This window comes from Lates calcarifer, linkage group LG10 (genome assembly GCF_001640805.2).
Source record: "Lates calcarifer isolate ASB-BC8 linkage group LG10, TLL_Latcal_v3, whole genome shotgun sequence".
Classification (NCBI taxonomy): Eukaryota; Metazoa; Chordata; class Actinopteri; family Centropomidae; genus Lates; species Lates calcarifer.
The window spans coordinates 26951932-26973007 of NC_066842.1; the positions used below are offsets into that span (position 1 = coordinate 26951932).

Here is a 21076-nt window from a genome sequence, read left to right on the forward strand (position 1 = left end):
TTTGTATTCTCTTTATTTTGGTTCTCTTGTTTAATGTCTTCTCTCTCTATTTAGGAGTCTTGTAAAGTTCCTATAATTCTTACATAAAGCTTGGAGACTCTGGTAAGAATATTATATTTTTTACCTCAATACTCAAGTAATTACTGAGTTTTTATTGGCAATTCACAGTTAGTCCCTTGATATCAAACCAGAAACAGCAGGATTCTCAAAATATCTTTTCATCGTATTCAGAGCACAGTTCATTCATCCATATGTCATATTCAGTTACTCTAGATGCTAACCAGCTAATTTGTAAGCATATGATACATATGTTTTTTATGTTCCCTCAAACATTAAAATGCCTCATTTACATAAGAGATGCCACGGAGAGCTGATATCAAAAACATGAACATCATTAATACATTAATCAATAATCATTCTTATCAGAATTATGTTTATCAATTGTCTTTCTTAATTTGTTCTTCAATTGTCCTTTGTCTCTGATTGGTATTTTGTAATGTTGTTTAAATCAGCACGTATGAGTGAACCAGTGTAAACAGCAACTGACATTACCCACCTCCTGAAAACTGACCAGCACCAACTAAAGAAAATAACTAATCTCTCACAGTCATCCATCCAGAGGTGCATTGTTTTTTCACAGTGCTGATAAATGTAGATTTTAGACGTAGTCGTCCAGATGAGGGGCAGGGATGAGGGAGCTGTAGTGAAAGGACTGAGACAATCTAATAAAAGGATGAAAAGTTGAAAAAGTAATGGTATGCAAACTGAGACAGTGCTGAGCTGGGGGGAGTTATTGTTGGAAGTCAGTATGGGACAGTTTGCAGAGGAGCTGTATAGGAGAGTCTCAGAGAAACAGAAAATTGCTCTGAGGTTAGCAGTTGCAAATTCTCATATGTGTCCTCATATTCTTTCTTACATTCGTACACACATTTTTTTTTTTTTGTATTTTGAAATAGCTTGTTTTCATTCACAGTATCAGTGTCACAGAATGTTCTACAACTGCTCAGTGTCCACACATGATGATTTCCTTTTTTATTCTTAATTATGCTCTATTTCTTCCCTCCTATCTCCCACTGGAATCATTAAAGTTCTTTTTTTTTCATCTGTTGTGTCAAAGAGCAGTGAGGCAGCTCCCAGCTGGTGGATCAGAACTGGGCTCATGTGCTGTGGAGGGGAACAGTTAAATACAGTGGGATGATAATTTAAGACTACTGCAGGTGTAAGATACAAAATCTAGCCCATACATACTGGTCAAATCTTACACATTGAAACAGTGTGAAACATTGGCACTTCTGAGTCTGTTGTGCTATAGCTGGTTTTGCAATATTCTTTTTTTCCACATCAACCACTTTCTGCACTGCTGCTGTGATTAGCTCCTCTTTTTGGAGCCATCTAAACAGCATATCCTCAATCCCTGCAAAGGACTCTTTGGAATCAGAGGCCATGCTAGAGTACTGAGACAATCATGCCTTTGAATTTTCTGCAACAATCACCAGTGAGTTGACTTTCTATCACCAAATGCAATGAACAAATTAACTATATAACATATATACACTCATCTTTTTTTTTTTTTTTGGCCATTTACCAGTTAACTATTCCTGCAGTCATAAAGGGCTGAGTCAAATAGGTGTTCTCACTGAGCTTTGTCTACTTGCCAGAGGAAAACCTAAATAAGTTTGTTCTTCCTTGCTCTTAGTGTGGAGCTACAAGGCATCTGCAGGCGTTGTTTCTGTGTTCAGCAGTTTTTCTGGCCAGTTTTGGAAATTATTTGATCTGTTTTCTTTCTTTTTTTTTTTTGAATGCTGTTTGTTGTTTTTGTACTTGCCATCATGTTCCTTATAATGTGGTTGTGTTCTGTATTTTCTGATGTGTTCCTGCATTTTCTGTTTTGTTGATGAGTAAAGTTTTTTTTATTGTGTTCTGTCCAATGCTCTGCACCCCAGGGCCACTATAGATGTGAGCCCAGAGGACACCACCGAGTCCCACAATACAGTCTGTGACAGTCCACAGTTAAAATTGTATTATCCACTTACTTGGAAGGGGAAACTATGTGAAAGTGAAAGGTCTTACACAAACTGTCAGTGGTGCATATTTGTATGCAAAATGTTGGTAATGTGGCAACAGACTAACTCCACAAAATCAATATAGACAAATACAAAAGATAAAAAGTTCCAGGGAGTCAGTTGTTCACAGCAATCAAAGTGGCACAAATTCTCCATATGTGACCTGGTTTGTGGCATCAAAAATAAGACAAGACAATTCATTTCAAGTCATTTAAACACACTTAATGTATATTACAGTCCATGATAGCAGGCAACTATACAATAACAATATAAAGGAGAATACATTTAATATATAGTGTGCGTCATATTACAGACTCTCTCTTAGCGTAAGAATATTTCATCTTCAGTCTAAAATTATAATTTATCTGTCAGCAGTTTCACATTTGACTTCTAAAAATAAACCTCTGAAGGGCTTTATGAAAAACAACAGGCATCTAAAATTCATTGTTTTGTTTTTTTCTTTCAGAAACACAGTTGATTCCATCGTCACAAACTGAACATCTCTTTGGCTAACTTTCACACAGTCTCCTCTGCTCTCATGAAAAGAAGAAATGACACGTCTTCATCTGATCACAAAAAGCTCCAACCCTGTGTAAAAATGTACAGAGTTTCATTTCAAACAAAGACTTTCCACTGTGAACACAGTGAGGTCTGTAGATTATCCTGAGTAACACTGACTGGGATGTTGTTTGTGAAAAGTCATGGGACTGTTAAGTTTTTTAAATGTCATTTTCAAAACTTTACTCATTACAAACCAAATTACATTCACCTTTGTGCTTTGAGGTGGTGGCAGAAGTCTCATTAGTGAGGACCTCAGAACCTCAACAAATCAAATCAAGACTATTGGAATAACATGTTGTCAGTGGTTTGAATCTCAGGTAGGAGGTGCTGGGTGAACCCAGCTAGTTGTTGTGTTTGTAGTTTGTGTTTTGCAGTCTGCATGCTATCATTTCACACTGTGACTGTTTGATCATTAGCATGTTGGTCACAAAGGCCCATTCAAATAAATAACCCTGAACCATACAAACACGCCGCACTTGTGTGTGTTGGAGGTTCAGGTTTTGTGTCAGAGAGGTGCTGATTATTTGGAGCCAGGAACGGTCAACAAAATGGCCACAGCGCTCAGTACAATGTATTCAGAAAATATTCAGACCCCTCTACTTTTTTCACATTTTGTCATGTTTCAGCCTTATGCTAAAGAGAACATTTTAAAAACAACAACAACAACAATTTTGTCCTCTCATCAGTCTACACTCCATAAACTATAATGACAAAGCAAAAGCAGAATTTTAGAAATTGGAACTGGAACTTTCTTCCATCTCCACACAGGATGCCAGAGCTCAGAGAGAGTGACCATCAGGTTCTTAGTCAGCTCTGTTACCAAGGCCCTTCTCTCCTAATTGCTTTGTTTGGCTGGACGACCAGCTCTAGGAAGAGTCCTAGTTGTTACACACGTTTTCCGTGTAAGAATCAAAGAGCCCACTGTGCTCTTAGGAACCTTCAAAGCAGCAGAGGTTTTTTGTAGCCTTCTCCAGATCTGTGCCTCGACACAACCCTGTCTCTGAGCTCTGAAGGCAGTTCCTTTGACCTCATGGCATTGTCAGCTGTGAGACAGGTGTGTGCCTTTTCAAATTCAATCAATTGAATTTAACACAGCTGGACTCCAATCAAGGTGGAGAAACATCTCAAAGATGATCCAGAGAAATGGGATGAACCTGAGCTAAATTTCAAGTGTCACAGCAAACAGTCTGAATACTAATGTGATTTTTCAGTTTTTCCCTTTTTAATAAATTTGCAAAAACTTCTAAAATTTTGTTTTCACTTGGTCATTATGTTGTATTGATTGATGAGTATTTAGTTCATTAATATTATTTTAACATAAGGCTGCAACATGACAAAAGTTTGTATCTTTTGAGGAAAATCATCAGTGAAGAAATCTATAATTTCAAAGTTAATTTATTTTGGTATTAGACCTGTTTTATGATCCAATCATTTTAAGTCTCGGGGACCAGAATTTCCTTCACCACTTTTTGATATGTGTTTCCCCCTGAGGCCACCAAAGCTAACATTAGCCACAAATCTTTAGTTGACTGAGGAACAAAGTTGCATCTCAACCTTAAAACAATTCTATAGCCAAGCCTATTGGTAATGTTCCTGTTTATGCAGATTTGGTGCTCTTATGCAAAGAAGTGAAAGATTTGAATTGAATGTGGTGTTGTTATAGTGCTGCCATACCACCCATAAGCCAAGTTGGTTTTCACAGCGCACTGAAATGAATTAAAACAAATGTCTGGGTGGAAGAAAACTCATCTAGACGAAAACTAGTGATTGTCTTTGGAAAATGGTCAGCAATAAAACACTGGTGATTTCTAGTTGACAGGATAGCACATATAAAGCCAGTCATATAATCCTTCAAGCTGTTTCCCATGTACTCTATGCAGTCTTTACTCTGACTAAACTAATCCCAGCTTTCCACAACTCACAGCCCATCAGAATGAACAAACAGGAACAGGTTGGACCATGTGGCATGTGAATATTTAAAATAATGAGACAGATCTACCAGGACTGCCACAGGGTTTAAAATCTGTTTCTGCCTTTACCATTTTTTATAATTCTGTGTTTACTAAGCTTCATCTTCATTGTCTGAGTCAGCTGGCTCTTCTGGCTGGAACAAAGGATTGTGGGTCAGTTTGTGCAGATCCTCTGGAGTCATCTCTCTCATCTTCCCGTCCATACCGAGCTGCATGGGCTGGATCACATTGGTCCTGCAGAGAAATGGTTAAAATGCAATAATGAGTGCATGTGTGAATGCAGACGGAACAGTGTCTGTAACATGCTGGACGCCATGTGATCCAAAAAAGTTTATTCTGGTTTTATTTGACCAAAGAATGTCCTGCCAGTGTTCATTAGGCCAATTTTCATGTTCTTTGGCAAAGCTTAATCTTGCACTTTTGTGAGCAATGCTTTTTTTAGACGCAGTCTGTAGAGACTGACTTCATGCAGTGTCCTTTGCCCTGATCAGGGCTCAACACTTATCCATCTATTTTTCAATGCAAGGCCGTGTAAATAGTGAATTGTGTGTGGTGTCTTATATAACATGAAATACCCTACACTCGTAAAATAATACAATTATTTTAAGATGATAGAGTTGAATTATATAACATTTCAGTGAAATTGTACAGGTTTGTTCTCAGTTTTGTTGTATACTGATAATTTAAAAGTAACCATTATAAGGTTTTCTATTGTGAACTGAAATGAATTACAAATGACAGCAGAATGTACTGTGTACATGTACTGTGTTTGTGTGTGTTCCACTTTTTTTGACCTTGACAGTTTGTCGAACATGTTGACCAGCTTCATAGCTTCATATTCTTTCTGCTCCTCTGTCATTCCCTCCATGGGATTTGGCTGATCCTCTTCTACAACTCCTGTTATTGGGTTTATACTGGAGACAAAAGAGAGGGAAAGAGAAATATCAAAAGAACAGAAAACAGCTACATTTTTCAAAATGTCTTTGTTTGAAACCTAATTCTTGGCCTGGGAAACCATGAAACTAAAACAATAATGTCCATTTTACAAGGCTCAGGAAAAAAGGAAATTTGAACATATGACAACTGGGAACTCTGCTGAAGGAAATGAGGTGGTATGATTGAAAGCTCCAAAGCAGCTACTGGATGGATACTGAGATGAGATGGTTTTGCAAACAATTAAAATCATTTGTTTTATTTTGAGTCATTCAGTGTTATCCCTGCTCTCAAGCCAGCTGTGTTGTCACTGTAAACTGAGTAGCTCAACATGTGACTGGAGGAGAAACTGAATCTAGAAATATCACCTCTCTAGTGTAGAAAGATTTCAGAGCAATAACATTTTCTGGCATGAGGTATCTATGTACTCCATAATCTTAAGTGTACCTGCTTGAAGATCAACTGAGACAGAGAAGAGCAGTCAGCTGATCACCACCTGGTACTGACAGAGAACTGGCAAAGCCAATCGTGAGGCCCTGTCCCTCACTCCTCCCTGGACATTTTTGCACGTGCTTGTGCAAGCAAAGTGAAGAGGTAGAAGTCTTTTCAGGTTTATTTAGCCCAGTTGACTTCTGAAGCTGCAGACAGGTCTTAGAAAGCCAGAGGGACCTCAGCTTCTGTCAGCTGTGATCCAACTATCAGTGGATCACAGCTGTGATCAAAGATTCTCTGAGAAAGCTCTAAAGCAGGTTACTAGAAGGAACTTTCAAACTTCACATTTGGGTGGAATAATGCAGAATTCACCCTGCTTATGGAACATCAGAGCAGCCATTCAATCTTCCAAGAACACAGAAGGGGACATGAGAGATTGCCAATCCTATCTGCATATGCTACCATGTCCCTCCAGGTACTGTATCTTATGGGAGGGTACTGGGAAAGTATGACGTCCTGTTACAAAAATCAATCAGTCGTTGCACAGACAAAGAGCTGGTGGTGGAGCTTGATGGGGAAGCTCTGGATTTACAATTCAATTTACATTCTAACCCTTGTCTGGAGAATTTTATTGGTATTAGTGATGTAGCTCTGAATTAGCTTAGCTTCTATCTGCTCCTATCAGGTTTTTCTCTGTAATGCTTGGAGACACCTCCTCCTCTTGTGCTCCTCTATTGTTTGGGGTCCCCCAAGGGTCTATTTTGGGTCCCCTCTTTACTTTTTACATGCTACCCTAGGAAAATAATTAGATAGCCATGGTATTGCTTTCAATTGCTACATGGATAACACTCAATTATATGTCCCAATAAAGCCTAGTACCACATATGTATCCTGTGTTTTGTCCAGTTTTTGTGCAAAAACTGTCACCAAATCAGATAATTATATCAACACTTGAGGGCCCTTCTAATGGTTCCCATATCCTGACTGGTCACTAAAGTTCATCTAGCCTTTACTGTCCAGCCCTCAGCTATGGAACTCCCTGCTGGGATATCTTCAGCAGGAAAGCTCAGTGTCTTTTAAATCTCTTCTCAAAACTCACTTTTATCCAATGACTTTTTCTTAACTGATGGCATTTGTTGTAATCTTTAATTATATGTAATGTTTCACTATTTGTTCTTTCTGTAAAACACTCTATAACCTTAAAGACTCTTGTGCTACACACTACATTAGACATCATATCAGAGTTGAGGTGGCAGTGTTGAGGTGGTACTGACTGGGCCTTGGCTTCTCTGTACTCCTCTGTCTCAGAGTCCTCGTCTTCAGAGTAGATCCCAGAGTCTCTGCCTCCCCTAAGCAGTCCTCTAGCGGCCAGCAGACCTGCAGCATTTCCATATCCAGTATACTTAATGAACCTTGAAACTGGACAGAAAATACATTACTGTTATTATGGCACTGGTTAGAGTCACAACCTCATCCAGCTCAGATCTACATCTCTGATGTTTTGAATCTTGAGGTCATAGTTCAAGTTGTACTTGCAAAGATTTATAGTCATGACCATATACGTATATAGATAAAGACACTGTCCATATCAAAATCAAATCTTAACAGCAGTGTGTTATGAAGAACCTCTTACATGTACACATCTCTATGGTCACTAAAGCCTCTAGATTGGATTGAATTTATTTCTAGGAGAGATTTTAGCATTACATGTGCTGGTCAGTGATCAGCTAACTGCACAATTGATAAGTCAAGATGGTTGATGTAATAGTGAGCAATGGGATTAAAGTCATACAGACATCAACAACATTGAAACAAACCAACAAAAAGATATTTTCCTCACCACTCTCTTTGCAGAGAACAAAGAGGAATTCAGCAGCACAGTTCTTGACATCAGTGTCAATGTGTGTCATTAAACGGACCAGCTTGTTCCTCAGGGCATTGCCCACTTCTGGCCTGTTCTTCACATCACGCAGTGGGGGCAGCACCTGAATACACACACACAAACACACACTATACATAATACATACATAATACATAATACACTGATACCGAAGCCATCAAAATACATCAACAGTGCTCATACTTAATCTCTTCATTATGGATTTTATTTGCCTCAGCCCAGTACTGACCTTTGACCTGAGGAACTTCCTGGTCTCTCTGTGGATGCGGCCACTCTCAGTCAGCAAGTTTAGTGATGGGAGAAGGGTCTCCTTCAGCTTATGGCCCTTATGAAATGACAAGCAAACCCTTATGATTTTATAATAAATACAACCAATCAGCTGGACTACAACAGCAAACAACACATCAGTGTAAAACATTGATGATCCACCCCCTAAAGGACTGCGGCCCTTTGCTCCATTGATAATCAACCTGGCAATAATGCAATGTAATGTAATGGATTAAGTTTGGTGGCAACCTATTGGATAGAACTTGATCTTCTGTGTGTCACCATGTTAATAAGATAATAAGCTAACTAACTAAAAGCTATAGACCTTTTTCTAATATTTCTTTAGTTGAAGTATGCTCCAAAGCATATTTCTGTGTGGAGAGGTGCTGCCAAATGCTTTTGTGACGTAGACTCATTAAACAGTCTGGCAGCAGTGCAAAGATACTCCCTGCAAAACTTTTTTTGAGCGACCATCTGTGTTCTAACCAATCAGAGAAGTGAACAATACATGAACGCTTTTCGGGTATACTGCTCCTCTCACACTCAGGCTTTAAGCTAGTATGAGCTGCTGGAAGACATGATTATAGCTGACTCACAGGGTAGCAATTCATGTCCCAATGTCCCAATTCATATATTAGATCAGACAGTGAACATGACAAGAACGCCATCCTATTTCATTTTAACTGTTCACATTAACAGCATTCAGAATCAGTTATCATACAGCTCCACCTAGTGACAAAGTGGCTGGCTGTGCTCAGTGGTGTGTTTCCTTTTACCTCCAAGAAAATAATCAATTCACATCTTTTAACCAAACAAGTACCATATCTATTTATATATGATATTTTTCAAGTATCTCAGGTGTAATTCGTGATTTTTGTCTTGATCTTGTCTCACCCGGTCAAGTCTTTTCTCCATGAATTCCAACAGCATGTTGACAGCATCCATGTTGACCCCCATGTACTCAATGGAGCCTTGTTGCACCTTGGGCATCAACAGTACGTCCAGACAGGGTAGAGGCAGGTTACCCAGCAGGTTAACAGTATGGCTAAGAAAAAAAGGGGAAGAAAGTGAGGGGAGCAACGTCATGGAGGAGCAATGACTGTGTGTATACAAGTAAAGTGTGTGTTGTCCTACCTGTGGAACTCCTCAGTCCGCTCCTCTCCATCTGCATGGCTCATTAGACAGTGTCTCAGTATGGCTCCCAAATGTCTGTACTCCGCTGCCTCTTCCTTCACACAGAGATGTTACAGTTACTCACATACTCACGTTCCAATGAGAGCCCTTGTTAATATAAATATATGTCTTTACAGTATATTTTACACTTGCTTGTGTGTAACAGACAGAGGAAACTGACTAAAGTTCTGTTGTTTTCTGACATTGAATACAAGGGAATGTTTCTTGCATTGAGGAACATATCTCACATCTGCAGAAGGACAGCGTAAGCATTCCTGGCATGTTCAGCAGAAACACAACCAGACCATTAAAATTATGTGTAATTATGTGAGTCAGTCAAGTGCTTTGGACCAGAGTGAATGATCTCATGAAACAGGAGCAGGAGCTTTGCATTCTCCTGACTTTTCATCTATCATCACCACAAGGTTGACATTTTCTGGTTTGGCATGAAATGCCTCAACAGCTATTGGATGGATTACCTTGAAATTAGGTAAAATATATTCAATGGATTTTGGTGCAGGTCTTGGTTTTCATGTATCCCATGAAATATCTCAAAATCTACTTGATGGATTAGCACAAGGCATTCATATCTCCTTCAATATGAATAGCAATAACTTTGGTTGATCCTCTGAATTTTTCCTTCTATTATCAGGTCAAAGTTACATTTTGTCTAATATTTTGGTCCATGACCAAATATCTAATACAAACAAAACTGATGACATTCAAGTCAGCCTCTGCAATAGCTTTTTGTAAAGTGCTAAGAAGCATGTAAGTATAATAATACTAAGACAGTGCTATATCCTGATATGTTCATGCAGGCAGAAAACAAAAGGGTGCAGGTGTTTCTAAAATAAGTAATTCTCTTTTAAAATACAGTATTTCAGCTGTTACACTCATTGACTTTTGAATAAATAACTCACAGTTATTCGTATAATATTGATAATGACCAATGAAATTATGAAAACTCCTATAGTGTGTAATTTCCTTCAGTACCTCGTCGACCTTACGTCTAGTCGTATCAAACGTGATATTGAACAGTATTTTCAGTATTTCCATGGCTACTTCTGTCTGTTCCCGGCTCAGTGGGGGTAGTTCTTCAGGTGGGACGCCCTCTAACCCTGCCCTGGCCGTCTCCAATGTATCTGGCCAACACAGACCCAGTGTGGCATCCAACTGGTTGCCTAGAACACACAGGACAGGATGCTAGAAACTTCTCTTTGTACATTCTGTTTACAAAATCTTTTTCTTCTAGTAAACGCTTGACAAGTTATATCTGATTATTTTTCATATGTTAGAGGTTTGTCATGAGTAGTTGGACTGTGAGTTGCCTTTTAGCACTGGTTTCCTTTAAGACTGGTAACCTTGAGCTGATGTTGGTTAACTGGGTCAGTAGTTACAGACAGAAATCTCATTATTAAACCATTCTCATTTGTTCAAGTTACCGAGCAGACTGATGCCGTGAAGCTCCTGAGCTAGCTGTGCCCTAATGTCCACTCTCAGGGCAGTCAGCAGGAAGGTGAGGCGCAAGTCAAAGAAACGCACCTGGATAGAGAGAGCAGATGTGTGGAGACTTATTCATTGTCTATTTTCAGAGTGGGGCTGGGTATTGTACCTCAGTACTTATTGTTGCGCAGATAATCAAAATCTGTAAAGCAGCTGCAGCACACATTGAATGCTTGGTCAGTCCGTGGTTATAGTTACTTGTTGTCTTAGAGTAAACCATAAATTTGCTGACTGTGTGCCCAAGTCTTGTTCAGCTGCTTTGAGTTTAGACACAACTAACATTAAGAAGGTTAAAATTGAATCGTTCATAATCACATTCATGAACAATTTGGGGCTTCAAACAACCTGACAGTTCAAGGAAAACTAGGACAACCTGGGAGAACACAGAATCAACACACCATCATTTATGATTCTTCATGCTTTGAAGCTACAATGTCCACATTAAAACATCTACCTAACTGATATCCATACCTCATGGTTCCAGGTGGGATCATGACACTGCTTCAGTCTCTCTGCCACACCCTTTATCAACTGTAGGTCTGCTGCTACCACCTGCCATCCATCCATCCACCCAAAAATAAATGTTATAGATTAGTACCAACACAATCTGAGGATTTTGTGTTAATGTAGGTACAAAGAGAATCATAGCAGACTGACCTGTCCTGTCTCATTGTGTAGCAGGATGTTACAAATGGACTTGAGAGCCTCAACAATCACTTCCTGGTCAGGGTTTTCTGAAGGAGGGGAGGCTTCCTTCACCAGCTCACTGGAAACTTCTTCTGCCTGTTCCCCCTCTCCTCCCTCACCCTCCACTAGGAAGAAAAATAACAGCAAAGTCAAGCAGCTAGGTGCACATTCAGGTTTTATTTCTTTAAATGTCAGGGGATTTAGGGAAGTTACATGGGAGAGCCAACTAAAAAGATACACTAGGATAGAAATCTTCAAATGCAGCAAAACAAATGCAGTTGGCAGGAATTACCTTGGCCCTCTACAGGCTTGCTGTTGGCAGGTGTGGCAGTGCCGGCCACAGCGATGCCAGCATAGCGGGCGAGAGTGGACATGGCAGAGCGACTGATGAAGGGATCCAGGCAGTGTTTGTCTCTGGACAGGATGCGAACTGTTTCTAGACATGCCAGCTGACAGGAAGGCTGCAACTCCCTGTTCAGGAAACTGAGCACCAATTCCCCCAGATGCTGTGTCACACACCAAATAAATCTAGTCAGATTTATATTTATGGAAGCAAAGAACGGCCTTTAAGGCCATTAAATTTGAATATCATTAAATTCAAAGTACAGAGAGATTTTACTTTGAAAACCATTCATCTGAATTTATGTGCTCTGAATTCCCCTCCTTGAAATTCTCAGTGGGTGGAATGGTGGTGCAGTGGTTAGTACTGTCACCTCACAGCACCCGGCCAAGGCCCTACTTTTGCATGTTCTCGTACCTGTGTGGGTTTCCTCTGGTTACTCCAGTTTTTCCCCACAGTCCAAAGACATGAAGGTTAGGTTAACTGGTGACTCTAAATTACCAATCAGGGCATAGTCAATTATATATAAATGTTTAGTTAAATATATAAACCTGGTTCATGAGAAAATCTAAGTGGCTAAGATTCAAAATCTTTATTCAAATTGTTAAAATTAAGTTCAATCCAAAAAATGGTTTGGTCAAATTCAGACACTTCAAGATATGAATTCAGGCCTGACTATCTGAAATCATGGTCCAAGCATCTGCAGCCAGCTTTTCCCAGAGCTGTTAAAACAAAACAGCTTGGATTTCTGCTCATTCAAAAGTGGTGTGAACGGGGGTTTCATCCAGGCTCCGTTGCTTATGCTTGGAATTCCACATTTCCAGATCCAAATTTCTCACCTTGAGTGTGTTCAACCAAACCAATTTCAATGACCTGATTTTTTGACATAAGTTGAATTTTCAGATCTGAGCTTCAGAGCTTGCTGATTTTTGATATTTGAATACAGACTTTAAAAACTGGATACTTGAGGAAAAAACACCTGCACAGAGACATTGAACCTCTGTACTTTGTACCTTAAATAGTACAAAGTAAAGCGGTAAACTGCCCAAAGGTAGGTCACCAGAAACTGAAAAATCATGTATATTTCATAGAAACCTACAGAATACTTCTACCTCAGTATACTGCCAAATCTATAAGAAAGGGGACAGTGGTTTCATTAATACAGTACGAAGACAGCTGGATATAAGCTTCTACCTGCCTTGCTGTTTCATGTATGTTGAGTATTATACATGGCTAAGATGCTGGTTGAAAAGAAATAGTTTCACTGAGAACTTTGTGAATTGCTTTCTTTGTTAGAGCAGTAGTGACCCTGCCGGTCAAGGGACAGCTCTTCTGAAGTCACGTATGTCCTCTGGCTGATGAAGTGACCAGATGCACACAGCTAATACTGGCTCTGATAAATGCGTCTGCTAAGCTGTCTTGCATAATATCTTCCTAGAGTCTGTGTACAGGTGTATGCTCAGTGTGTGCACATGTCTGTTGGATACCGTAGGCACGCAATAGCACATAAGCTGCACTTGAACTACACTCAACTCTGAACTAACTCACTGTATGTAGCTTTCTTTTTTCCCTAGAGACTTAACCACCATTTTATCCTATGTGGATAAGCTCACCTGAAAAGCTATAAAGCTGTTGCCTTGCTAGCCCTGTCTGATGCTTCCTAATAAAGAGCTAAGGAAAGCATCTGTGCACTGCTCTTTATGAGAGATAGGAAAGTTATCCAAGCCTACATACTGCAAACTGTCAAAGGCAGTTACAGGATGTGCAAAATGTGTTGGGTACTTGGCAATTTTACAACCAGATTGATTCTTTTTAAATTAGTGTTCTGATGTTCTAAACTACCAGTCACTCACCTTAATCAGTTCAAAAGTCAGTTTTCATCAAATCTGATCTCATTCTGAGACTCATTCAAGAGTCCTGGTTAGCGTTAGGGTGTGAATGAATTGGCCATGACAGCAGAGTTCAACCTGTTGATAGTCTGGATTGAAAACAATATTTGTCAAAACTCTGTTGTTTGTTCCTTAATAGTGCATGTTCATGCATAGTGGATATGATTGATCAGAATAACTCATTAGCACCAGTTCAATTAAAATGCCTCACTGATTAATGCTATACCATTTAATTGATCAAACTGCATGTATAATGTTCAGTAGAAGGACAATTTAAAAGTCAGTTTGTCAGTTTTATTCTTTAATCTTTATTTGAGCCCCATTAGCTTTCCAGTCTGTTGTTATTGCTAGTGGCTGCTCTTATCCTGGTTTGTTGATTTTTAATTTTTGTTGACCCTCTGAACTGATTAAGCAAACTGATCCAACGTTTACATCTACTGACAAATGCCCACAGTTTATCTTGCATTAAGTCTTTAACAATTAAGGGGCTATTAAAATTAAAAAGGAACATCCTTTGGAAAGCTCTCTGTTACTTTCATTGGTGATGTTCAAGATATTAGATTTTAGAGCAAAATGTTAAACAGACAGACCGCAGACTGAAACACCCATCTTTAGGCCTCATCCTCAATACCCAGTCCTGAGAAATGCTGAAGGCAGTCACTCAGTTGGCCATGAATTCTATTTATTGTCTGTAGTCTAGATACTCTGAATTGTGGCTCGTAGACATTTCTCCCTGCAAGACTGCAACCTGTTTCACTGCACCACACCTTCTACTCTAGTTAGTCTTCTTTCACTGACTCCTCCATCTCTTTCTATGCAGCTCCACTGAGTTGCTGGTTATAGTGCTAGGAGATAGTGAAGCACATTTGTTGAGAATGTGTTCTCAGTGTAAGTGAGCAATTTACTTGCTTACTTGTGAAATGCTCAAATAAAAAATCTAACTATTGAGCATTTAACCTTAGAAATAACACTTACTGTATATCTTACAAGTTTTGCCCTGGACTTCACAAACAGTTCAAACTGGCACCAGTTAACACCCATATACACTGCAGGTCAGAATAGACAGAATAGATTCTCCCCTGTTTCAGTCAAACTTGGGCTGAGGTTGAATAGTCAAAAAGAAATGATGTCCTATGTCATCTTCCTATCCACTTTTCCTTGACCTGAATTGGAAAAGACCATGAGGTCAAAGAAAGCTATGAAGGAGAGTTCATATGAAGAGAGCCTTAGTAAAAGGTATCTGAAGTTCTAAGTGAATCCAATTTTACATACACTAGATTACATGAATGCTTTAATGTTACTGCTGCAAGGAATTGTGGGATGGCATTATTTCCTTCTTTTTTAGAGGATGGCACAGTGTTACTAAAGGAGATAAGATAGGAAGCACTGAAGCACCTTTCCTTAGCAGTGAGAGATTTCAACCAGCTCTTAGCATGGCTGCCACTTACTTCTGGTTCATTTCACTCAGTTAGGAAACTTCTAAGAATTAAAGTATTTGACCGCAGCCCAGCTGTCTACACAGGTTGGGTAAAGGCTCACGCTTTCTCACTATAGGCCCATGAATGTGACCTGAAGTGTATTTTTACACATTTTTACACTTTGAGCCTATTTTCCTGTGTTTTACATGCAGAACTAAAATGATGTGTATTGAGCTCTGAACACACCTTAATGTGTCCTGTGGAAGAGCATGGCATTCAGAGGACCAGAGTGATATCACTTATGGTTACTCCTTCTCTTCTTTATGGAATGATAATTTCAGTCTTAGTGCATATGAATCTCTGAGCAGAAGTGAATGCTGTCTACTTTCACCAGTTTAGTATATCGTATATTCACATTCATGTTGGCTGTCCAGTTTATGACACTTTACTGCAGATCATCAGAAATATGTTGGAACAAGTTCACAAATCCTGGACAAGATGTTCTGTCACCTTTAAGTTTGAACATGTAACTGCGACTGCTGGGGCAATAAATCTTTTAATTTCAGTTCAAGTGCTGTAGCATCCTCACTGACATTTGAATTTCCCTTCTATCATTTAGAGTCTACAGTAAACCCCATCCACCTTTTAATTTTTGATTATAGGGAACAAGCCAAAATTTTTGAATAAAAAACACCTGTCTTAAGTGGCAGATAAACTGTGGGCACTATTTTTTTCTAAGGAGGGAGACTAACATGTTGCTCATTTTTTATTCATACCTGTCGTAACTTCTCTTCCTAAAGCACCAAGCATGCACACACAGGGAGAGACAGATGATACAGAGGAGGTAAGAGAGCGTTAGAGAAGGCTAGCGTGTTCTTTTATTTGAGACTTCTGTTGATGTACTTGTAAGTTAGACATTTTCTTACACATTTTCAAGATTTACAGATACTTTATAAACTTCAAACTTTAACATGTTCTTAAAAGTACTATTATTTAAAAAGGTGCACATCAAAGCTCTAAAGAGTTCTTCTGTGTCGTGACCCACCAAAAATGACCATCAAGAGAAACTCTAAAGAGAGGTGATTTTTTTTAATTGACTAACAGTGAGTAAATGTATGAGAGTCAGTGTTTGAATGGGAATGTTAGGGATACCTCTCTGTCCTGCTCCTCCTCCCTGCTGAATGTAAAGCACTGGTTCATCTGGGTAAAAAGCAGGAGGCAGTGAAGAAAATGAGCCAAAGGAGGAAGAGGCAGAAAAGCAGAGGAGGGGGGCAGTGAAGGAGAGGGAGAGAGGGAAAGGCAGGCGAAGAAGAGAAAACATGATACAGTAAATCTTTCAGGTCTGAAAACAAAAAGAGATCATAGGCAAAGTAATTATACACAAGTGAGGCAGAGAGTTAGTAATGAGATAATTTTAATCATTTGTTCACAATAGATCTGTTCATAAGTTCCTGACAAGCTCTAATCAATGAGCCAATACTCACCAGTCAGACTCCCATTTCCTGTTTTATTTTGAAAACACTCCCCTCTTGTATCTTTAGAGGTTTTTTACTTCCTGTCTTTGCTCTCTTTTCTCCCCCACGTATGTTTGCCTCATCTGTGACTCTTTAGTTATCATTCCCCTGTGTATATATATGGTCTTTGTTGCTTTCTGTCTGTCAGAGTATTGTGTTGTGTTGTGTTGTGTTGTGTTGTGTTTTCTCACCTCCCCTTCTCATGGACTTAGTGGATTTTTGTGATTTTGGATTTTCACCTGCCTTACCCGACAGCAAGTCTCCTGTTATAGTAAATCTCTGAACTACTCAAGCCCTTGTCTGCATTTGGATTTATCTCCTAAGTCCCAAACTCAGAAGTGACAGTAGGAAGCAGCATGATACTATATTGCCACAAAACATCACACAGACTAACTGATCGAGGCAGTAGTATCCCAGCAACTCCTGTGTTCTGCAAGGTAAAATCACTATTTTTTTCAATGGAGTCTGGAAGGAATATATATAGCAATGTTTCTGGTTAAACAAAGAGGATCTTGCTTCGTAATAAAACAGTCTATCTCTGTAGGAATCATATCCATAATGTGGCATAAATGAGAACTTTTAGAGGACATACTTTGACGTGGACAAATATCAAACTGGATTACACTGTTTGTGGTTGCTCATACGCCGTTCTTGTTCAATACTGCACAGATTTCAAAGATTTCTGACCCTAAAATAGGACCAGGTTCAAACATGCCAGATTCATCCTTCACCTGGGCCCAGACTGTACCAAAGTCGTGCTCAAGAAAGAGGGGATTTGGGAGAAATGTCTAGTTTGTCATTTGTTCAATGTTAAACTTAATTGCTACATTTAGTTTCTTTTGCATATAGATAATATTAAGTAGTTGGAAAACTGTCTGTCCAGTGCCTGTGTGTGTGTTATTGGTTTGGCCAGCCAGTAAATATATGTTCAATCTTCCAGTTATTTAGTTAGGACAGTTTTGTGCTCTGATAAGGTTAGTTTCGGTTGCTGATCTTGTTGATGTTGCCCCAGGTTAGTTGATAATCGTCTTTGCTTTGTATTGTCTCATTCTTTTTGGGGGGGAGGTCAAACCTTGCTTTCTGTGTCTTGCTGCTTAGTCTTTCCACCAACCTACACATCCAGCAGACATTAGCATTCATTTGGAGCAGTGTTTGACATATCTCCTGAGTAAATACCTGGCTCTTAAGCTGCTAAATGATTCACTAAGTTCACCAGCTGTGTGTGTCTGCTGTTTGGTGCTGAGCAGGTTGAGTATCAGAGAAAACAGCTGCTGCTAGTACCAAGGCTGCTGATGGCAGAGTTTAATGATAAGCTAAAAGACTCTTAGAAAGTCTGGGGGAACAGTAGCAGGATATCTTTCTACATGTAGTTACTTGATCCATGTGAGGGGTAATACCTGATAAACTGTGCCTCAGAGCTTTTGTTTGTGTTGCCAGAACTCTAAACAGGAGGGAGTTCACAAAGCTGAGCCGAGCGGAATCCGGAATTTTCTATGGCCATGGTATAAGTAAAAATATTAGTGCAACTTTAACAACACACACACATTTCAAGTGAATTCATTCCAAGTGCACACCACCATTTATTTGATGTGCCTTCTGAACTGCTTAACAATTAAGAAATTATTTTGAAGCAGGCCTTTGTTGGAGGCTGAATAATCCAGAGCAGGCAAACAGCAGAAGAAAACTGTGCATGCTGAGGAAAGTATATACTGTATCGTGCAGCTTAAATGGCACGGTCTCCTGCAACACTAAGCTCCTCATCTCAGAGCGCTTTAGTGGAGTGGGATTTGACTGGGTTGTGGGAGTCTCTATTTGTGTATCAGAGAATCTAATCCTATTGCCTTTGAGCTCAACTCCCACACAGCTAAAGGCTCTGTGACTGAGAGAGAACTCACCTGGACTTAGCAATCAGCAAGTCATAAAGCTCAAATGCACTGAAAGCTTGGGAGGCAGCTGCTTTTTTACAGACTTGGAAATAAACAAGACAAATTTTTCTCAAACCAGCCATCCTTGAATTCTTTACTCGTGTAAAACTAAAAAATCCTGTTTCCTCACTTCTGACAAATTGTAAATCTCACCTTTGAGTCTAATTGAGTATTTAAGTTCATGTTTCCTGCTGCAAACTCTTGTTCATTACTGCCCCCTGAGGCCGGAGGGCCAAAAGCACCCACTGGTGCTTGACAGTTGGTGAGATCCACTGTTTTTTCCCTCAAGTGTCCAAAGGTGGTAGTGGTGAGCCCATTCCACACTTGAAAACAAAGTTCAACAAGTCAGACACATCTGATCAGATTTATGTATTGATTTTTGGAAGTGTAGGGCAGCATGGTGGCACAGTGGTTAGCACTGTCACCTCACAGCAAGAAGGTTCCAGGTTCGAGCTGTGCTGGTGTTGGCATGTTCACCTGCCAGTGTAGTCCCAGCTAGTCCAGCTTCCTCCCACAGTCCAAAGACATGCTGGTTAATTACTAGTTGTCCGTAGGTGTGAATGTGAGTATGAATGGTTGTTTGTTTATATGTGTTGGCCCCGCGATGGACTGGTGATCTGTACAGGGTGTACTCCCCCCTCTCGCCCAATGCTAGCTGGGATAGGCTCCAGCCCCCCCATGACCCTTAACAGATAAGCAGTATAGAGAATGGATGGATGGATGGAAGTGTCCTCAAAAGTATCATTTGGTTTTACAACAGACAGAAGACCTGTGGACACTACTCAGGGCTGAGGAAAGTACTGCCCCCCTACTCTTAAACTTAAAGAAAATCATTTTTATTCAAATTTCATATTATCCTAAAGTTAGATATCAGTGAAAGGACAGTAAAGCTACCATGCAGGGACAGGCCTTAACCAACAGGAGCAATTTGGGGTTCAGAGTCAGCACTGAGTTACACTGCAATATCTATCTAAACATGATACAAGTCACATGACGTACTGTTGAGAAGGACTCTGAACCAACGGTGAAGTTTAAGTTATTAGCATTGTTACAAATGTAAACAGGGGTGGACAAAACACTATATTGTTAATAAAAAGGAGTTTCTCTTGGAAACTGTTGTAATCAGATCGCTTCTTTTGAGTATCAGTGTGAGTGTGTGTGTCAGATTTAAGGTTCATGGAGACACAGTGGTTTTTATAGGCATAGACCTACTGAGGGGTGCTAAGAATGTGATCTTCCTATCAAAATGCACCCCCTTATTTAGATTTTTCCCAAGCTTCACTTCACTGAGCATGAAAAAAGACATTTAATTAGGTGGTGACACTTCTTTCTGTCAATTATAAAACATAAAGAGGTGGGCTGTGCCTAGTTGCCTCAGTCTTAATGGGGTAAGTTGTCTCAATGTCAAAAAAATATTACTAACTACTAACTACATTACTACTAACACAAAAGTCACAGTTTATCTTTTTTTTCTTTTTCAGTTACATGGCCTATAGCTGTGTCCCAATATCTGCTACATTTTAAGATGGCAAATGCTTTTATCAAAGGTGGTGCAATGAAGACCTTAAGCTTTCTAGCAGTGCCACAATACAGCTACCTTAATAAGTACAATGCATGCACCATCACCTAAATTGAAAATGTCTTTGCAGCTGAACAGAAGCTATTTATGCTAAGTCGGTAAAACAGGCAACATTTACAGAACATAATTGTACATAATAAACTTAGTGTCTGAATGCAGAGTACGTCTCGTTCCTCTGCTGCTGATGCTGATGTTTACCTCCTTGTTGTAGGTCTGTAGAGCCGTCAGAGCAGTGTCTTGTTCTCCCGTCTCCATTTGCTCTATGATTGTATTTAAATCCATTTTCAACGCCATCGAGCTGAGCTTCCTCCTGAATTCACCGTCAGGGTAGGACTGTGTATATGTGTTTGTCACTCAGATTGTATATACACGCTATAGAGTGACACCGCCCACAGATGACAGCATGATGTCTGAATCCCTACCAGCCGGCGAGAAGCGATTAACGGGGGGGATTTGTGCAAGCTAAATGCTGCGTTTAGGTGTCCTGGGGAAAGACGGACGAAACGAATTTTCTGATTAAAAAACAGATTATACCTATATTAGAATAAGAATAAGAACAACATAAAAAAAAGAAATGAACTTCACATATCAAAGTTTTTTATGTAGTCTATTTATTTTTTCATGTTTACTGCTGTGGACGTTTCTCCTGAGAGAGTAAAAATTAGTATCAGTTTGGCTAATATGAGAATTTTACTGCCACTTATTAAAAGGCTGGTTAGAGGTTGTGTGACTAAATATAAAATAATCTAGACATACTTCTATATAAACAAATGTGTGTTTTTAAATGGCTCATGACACCATTTAATTTCCTCCCTCTGTAAATTAGAGTTCTTATGTATTTCTTTATTCCTGTCCCTCATCTCTTCTGTCTGTTATTGTATCCTTATCAGCTGTTCTTCCACCTCAGAAATCTTTCCACGGT

At 39.5% G+C, this 21076-nt stretch overlaps 1 protein-coding gene across 1 annotated transcript; it reads right to left on the reverse strand.

Moving 5' to 3' along the window:
• Positions 1 to 2259: 2259 nt before the first annotated feature.
• ric8a (RIC8 guanine nucleotide exchange factor A) lies at positions 2260 to 20595 on the reverse strand. The gene is made up of 14 exons (XM_018678593.2): positions 20353 to 20595; positions 16289 to 16336; positions 11782 to 11995; positions 11460 to 11614; positions 11274 to 11354; positions 10742 to 10841; positions 10293 to 10480; positions 9261 to 9355; positions 9021 to 9171; positions 8089 to 8184; positions 7800 to 7944; positions 7234 to 7378; positions 5389 to 5508; positions 2260 to 4828 (listed from the first exon to the last, which is right to left on the reverse strand). Exons 1-14 carry the CDS (start codon positions 20446 to 20448, stop codon positions 4687 to 4689), a joined length of 1776 nt encoding a protein of 591 aa, XP_018534109.1. The 5' UTR covers positions 20449 to 20595; the 3' UTR covers positions 2260 to 4686.
• Positions 20596 to 21076: the final 481 nt, after the last annotated feature.

Coding starts and splice junctions, on each gene's coding strand:
- ric8a (XM_018678593.2), bottom strand. CDS start 20,448: ATGGCGTTGAAAATGGATTTAAATACAATCATAGAGCAAATGGAGACG. Junction 16,337..20,352: donor TACAGACCTACAACAAGGAG/GTAAACATCAGC, acceptor CTTTTTACCCAG/ATGAACCAGTGCTTTACATT. Junction 10,842..11,273: donor ATCCCACCTGGAACCATGAG/GTATGGATATCA, acceptor CTCTCTATCCAG/GTGCGTTTCTTTGACTTGCG.